Below are 6000 nucleotides of genomic sequence, written 5' to 3'. Positions count from 1 at the left end.
TTGTTTCACTAAATAGTGTTGGGACAACTGTATGCCTACATATAAAAGAATGATATTGGAATGACCCATTCCTCATATTACACATAAAAAACAACTCAAATAAATAGAGACTTAAAAATAAAACTAAACTTTAAAACTCTCAGAAGAAAACACAGGAGTAAATCTTTGTGATGTTAGGTTTGGCAATGCCTTCTAAGATATGACCCCAACAGCATAAGCAGTAAAAGAAAAAAATACACGATTTGACTTTTATCACAATTTAATACTTTACTGCAAAGGAAACCATCAAGAAAGTAAAAAATAACCCAGAGAATATGAGAAAATATCTGCAATTTATTGGATAAGAGACTTGTATCAAGAATACATGAGGAACTCATAACTCAATAATAAAAAGATAAATAACCCATTTTAAAAAGACAAGGGATCTGAGTAGACAGTTCTAAAAAAAAAAAAAAGAATGTACTAACGGCCAGTAAGTCCATGAAAATAAGCTCAACATCATCGGTCATTAGGAAAATGTGAATCAAAACCACAGAGCTCTCCCACTAATGCCCACAAACATGGCTAGAATCAAAAAGACAGGCTCATGACATGTGGCAAGGGTGTGGGGACACTGGAACCCTCCTGCATTGCTGGTGAGAATGTAAATGGTGCGGCCATTTTGGAAAACGGTCTGACAGTTCCTTAAAATGTTAACACTGATTCACCATATGATCCAGCTATTCCACTCCAGGTATAGTCCCAAGAGAAATGAAAATATATGTCCATATAAACTCTTGTATAAAAATGTACATAGCAGCATTATTAATAATAGGCAAAAAGTATAAATAGCCCAAATGACCATCAGCTGATGAATAGATAAATTAAAGGTAGTATATCCATACAATGAAATATTATTTGGAAATAATAAGAAATGAAGTATTAATACATGCTGTTATTTGGATGTTCCTTGAAAACATAATGCTAAGTAAAAGAAGACATTCACAAAAGAACAAATATTGTACTATTCCATTTATATGAAATGTCTATAATAAACAAATTTATATAGAAACATTAGTGGTTGCCTTGGTAAAAGGGTTTGTGGAGAACCAGGAGCAACTGCTACCTAATGCGTATGGGGCTTCCTTTTGGGATGATGACAATGTTCTAATGTTAGCTTGTGGGGATGGTTGTACAACTCTGCGAATTTACTAAAAACTACTGAATTGTGTGCTTCAAATGGGCAAACTGTATACTATAAATGGGTGAATCGTATATGTAAATTACATTGCATAAAGCTGTTAAAAAATTTATACACAGTGTGACCGTTATAAAAGCATTCTAAAAGGTATAAATCATACTTCATCATCTTTACGCCTTACTTGGTGTCTACCACAAACCTGGGCGTGTAATGTAAGTTCTACCAACACTTTTGTTTCTCTTTTCCCACCTACCACAATGTCCACTATAGATGATCAATAGAGAACTGTTGCTTTAATTATCTGACTTACTAGATGATCAATAGAGAACTGTTGCTTTAATTATCTGACTTATATTTAGTAAAATCTTTCCTTATAGACAATCTAAAATCAACGTGAACTCAGAAACAATATCTACGAATATAAAAATCACTGATGAATGGCCTCATTAAATGTCTTTTTGTAAAATTTTTGAAGTACTTAAGTATGACTGTTGTTTTCAATAGGCGTTTTAATAGAAAATACTTACGAATATTGATATTAAAAATGGAAACTAAAATACTGTTTAAGCTTAAGAATTTTTAACGTTTGCAAAATAAAATAGTTCCAAATGTATAACTTGACAGTGAACACAATGTAGGAAAGTATAAATTTAAATGAAAATGTTTTTTATGGTCGCATAAAACGATGAAGCCTCAACATTGTTTTATTTTTATGGAAGGACGTGTGAGCAGAAACAAGCCATTCTTTTATAAACTATACTTGAAGCAGAGCTAGAAATTCCTCCTTCCCTTCCCTTCCTCCCTTCCTTCCTTCCATTTTTTAGGAAGCTGGGAGAAAAGGTAAACTGTGAAAGGAGAAAAGAAAGGATAGTGAAAGTGAATAAAAACACACTGGTATCATAGCATTCTATATCCCATATTATTTTATTTAATTGTAATGACTTTTTTCTCTAACTTTGACTCACCAAGTCTATAGGATCTACTAATGGCTGGTTTGGTTGAAATACAGAATCCTCATTTTCTTCTTCATTCTTTTTGGAAGGCATTTGCTTAGAGGGAAGCAAGTTATACCACAGAGTGAAAACCTCATTGGAAAATGGTAAATCTGCCAGACTGATTTGAGTTCCAGCCTATGAGACGTGAAAAAAAAAAAAAAAAAAAAGAGAAAATAAAATGTTTAAATTCATATTTGCTCCTCCTGATATAAGATTATTGGGCAAGCTTGTTTTAGGGTTAAAAAATGTAGTACTCATTATAAAAAGCATTGATGGATTAAAAAAAAACGACATGTTTTATATTTTCAGGTGTGAGTAAATAAGAAATAATCCCTCTAAAAGCCAACCTTGGGGTTATTTTGTGAGATACTATTTTGTCTAAACCTAATGACTACACATGCAGCATTTTATAAGTATGAAATTATTTTAAATAAAAGGTTTAAAAAATAAAAATTAAAAAATAAATGATTAAGTATAAACCATAATACGTCTTATAATATGTTATAAGAATGATTTATTATTCAAAAGAATCCATATCAACTGAAAATTGTAAAAGAAACAAATGAAAACTCCACTGTGGTTCTTAAGTGAGAAATCAGCAAATTTTTTCTTTGGATAAGTAAGTTAGTAGAATGTCAAAAAAATTAAAGGTTAAAAGCTTTTCTATTCCACCGAATTGCACATATCAGCCAGAATCTAAATTAAACTACCATTTTCTAAAAGGCTATCAATTAACATATTTATTAACTTTATGGAACTTCTGACATATCTGACATATCTAAGCCTTCTGACAGCCTAATGAGTCTGTTATCTTTGCTTCTTTTCTTTCTTTGTCAGACAATATCAGATATTTTTTATATACAGATAAAGAAATATTAATAAGAGATCACTTTTTAAAAACGTTGTTCATTGTGAAACATGTGTTTCTATGTTTCCTATTGTACTGCAGAGAAAAGTTCAACTAAAGACCCATACCTTTGAATACCTTATGTAAATTTACGGATATATAATGATTTTCTGGTTATTATACACAATGGTGCGTTAAACTTACTATTCATTATGCACGAAGTCTCCTGCATTTAAATATCATATTGCTCTAAACAGCAACACGTATGTGTTAGAGCTTCCTAGAAGCTCTAATACCATGACTGGCAGTAATGAACTGAATAAAGGAACTATATACTAAGTGTCTTGCTTAATTTAAATTTGTAACAGTGAATTATGTGTGGGATGTCTTTTTGATATCTGGGTCCATCATTTACTAGCTGTGTGACTCTGGACACATTGCTTCTCTAAGCGGTCTTCTATATGAAATAGAGGGAATTATACCTTTTTCATAAAATTGTCAGGAGGATTAAATGAGATAATGTATACAAAGCACCTAGCACAAGCCTCACACTGAAATGATAAATATACTCCATAGTGATAGTCATAACAGAGGTGAAAGTGCTTCTTTAGCCAAAGGGTAGAAATGGAAAGTAGATTTTACAGAAAATCACAATTTATAAGCAGGTGTTAAAGGTCTAGATTAAGAGAATAAAAACTTGAAATCACTACTTCGGATAATAAATAAAACCACCAGTGGCTCTGTCTGAGGCGTTGGGAAGATTTTTAGTGGTACCAGGGCTGACGAAATAGCAACTAGAAAATTCCTCCAGAATCTCCAGTCTTAAGCATTATTAGATAATGGCAATTACGAAAACTCCTACCAGGCATTCTTCCCTTCGTTGTTTACTAACACAGCAAAGGTCTACTCTCAGTGTCTTCTGCTGTAAGGCTGTCTGGGAAATGGCCACTCTGAACATATCACTGAATAAGATGGATTCCGTGGCTGGATGGACTTTTGTTCGAAATAGACAGCTGACATCAGTTGAGGAGGGAAGTAGAGCGACCCTAAAATACCTGCAAAGAACGAGAGCAAAATGGATCTCAGAGGTACTTCGATGATAATGGATTCACAGTCATCGTTTGAAATTATCTGCGAAAGAGAAACACGGGGGAACATGGAGTTTGTTATCAACCTGAAGCTTTGCTGCCACAATGGGTCTGGTCTGTCTGTGCTCAGCAGCATGGAGGTTCTGTTCCTAACCCGCCCGTGCTGGCTGTGCCCCTGCCTGTGCCCCAGCCTGCCACGCCCCACGGGCCACAGCAAAGGCATTTGACAGGGGAGCAAATGGGAGCAACATCTGCCAGGCAGATAAACTGAACCTCCCACCCGCCCATGTACAGCCAAGTCCCAAATAAGTTATTTCTGAGCTTGGGAACATAGGGACACACTGAGTGGATACTGGTGACTTTGCCTCAAAGAATACACATTGAGTAGTAAACAAGAGATGCTGATAATCATGTCGCAGGAATGGAATACATTTTCCTACTAGAGGAAAAGAAAGGCTAAGTAGCATATTGTTACTAATATTTAAAACAGATGAAATTCAACAGCCCCCCAAAAGCATAAGACTCCTAAAACAGTTTGTCATTTCTGATATCCCAGAGGTATCAGAAATGACAAACTGTTTTAGGAGTCTTATGCTTTGTAAAATTCAGAAGAGTTATAGAAAAAAAAGTTTCTAATACCACTTTAAAGCAAATTTTCTGAGCATACATTATATGAGGACTCACAATTCTTGGAAACAGCACGAGATAATTTCTTTTAAAACCCAGAAAGAGAACACTCATTAAATGTCCCTCCCTCATTGCCAGGCTTGTCTAATTCATATTCTAAGAGATGCTTTTCTCCAATGATAGAAACTTAAATTCACATGGAAGACTGAGGAATGTCATATTATTTCTGTATTTATATAAACATGGATTATGGAGATTCGGCATTAAAAACCTAGTGGATCTGGGGCCACTGCTGTTAAAGCTGGCGATTCAGCAGAAGAAATTTTTTTTCTCTGCCTTCACAGAAAAGCAATAAGGGGTGGGGGGGAATATCAGAGAGCTGGAATGGAAGGAAAGAATTTTCTATGTCTCCAGACTTTAGTTTTACTCTGTACCAGTGGCCTAACAACTTATGTGATCCTAAAATGTTTCCCTGTGGAACAAAGTGAAGTTTTACATGGTTAAGAGCCAAAGGCACAGGGGAAAGAAGATAATGGTACTTTCCCTCTCATTCTGCTGTAGGGGTTTTTCTCCCAAATGAGTCAGGAGCCACCCACAGAAACTGTCACTGTTGCTAACCAGCTGAGGCATATACACTCTGCTGGTCGTAATTAATAATCAAAAAATATGTTTTGAAACTAGGGGAAAAAGAGAACTATCTTAATGGTATGTCATATGAGCTGTCATTTTTAGCAGTGTCATTATTTGGGCCGAAGCTTTCACGTATGTGTTTGAGAACGTGCTGCTATGCATCGCAGGAAGGTTCAGACCAATTAGACAAGGAACAAGCACACCAGCCGGGGAGCAGAAGCACCTGCTGTCCTCGTAACTTGAGAAGTACTATTGGTCCTGACCTACACTGGCCATCATCATACCTCCAGAGGGCACTGGTTTGTGACTTCCTACAAGGTGAGAGTGACTGTGATCGGTTTGGCAGAGGTAGAACATCTGTGGATGCCCATTTGTACAATCTGAGTTTGAAGAAAGGACATCTTTTTGGGGAGTTGTGTAGCTTTCTCCTGGACTTGTGGGTTGACTTTCACTGTTTACTCATAGATTGGGTCCCTGGTGGACCTGTCTTCTCTCTGATATGCCGTAAAAAAATTAAAAGGCAGATAATGACACAATCCAATATCCCAGGATACTCTTTGGTAGACAGAAGTCACAAATAATATGAAGCCAGTCTTCCGTGAATACTACTGACTAGTATTCCTAATCTCAGTC

General features: G+C 35.6%; 1 protein-coding gene across 4 annotated transcripts in view; it reads right to left on the bottom strand.

Annotated features, from left to right (window-relative positions):
- WWC2 (WW and C2 domain containing 2) overlaps positions 1–6000 on the bottom strand; it is an 82063-nt gene that overhangs the window by 29377 nt on the left and 46686 nt on the right. For all 4 annotated transcript variants that reach the window (XR_003047614.1, XM_025049993.1, XM_025049994.1 and 1 more), the window contains 2 exons: positions 3885–4077; positions 2146–2310 (listed from right to left, as the gene is read on the bottom strand). Coding sequence is in view for 3 of the 4 variants with exons in the window: in XM_025049993.1 (XP_024905761.1) it covers positions 2146–2310; positions 3885–4077 (358 nt within the window). In the remaining variant the exon portion in view is untranslated. The remainder of the gene's footprint in view (positions 1–2145; positions 2311–3884; positions 4078–6000) is intronic.

Source organism: Pteropus alecto, unplaced genomic scaffold (assembly GCF_000325575.1).
Source record: "Pteropus alecto unplaced genomic scaffold, ASM32557v1 scaffold24, whole genome shotgun sequence".
Classification (NCBI taxonomy): domain Eukaryota; kingdom Metazoa; phylum Chordata; class Mammalia; order Chiroptera; family Pteropodidae; genus Pteropus; species Pteropus alecto.
The sequence above is the reverse complement of the archived record's forward strand: the minus strand, read 5'-3'. Positions and strand labels throughout refer to the sequence as shown.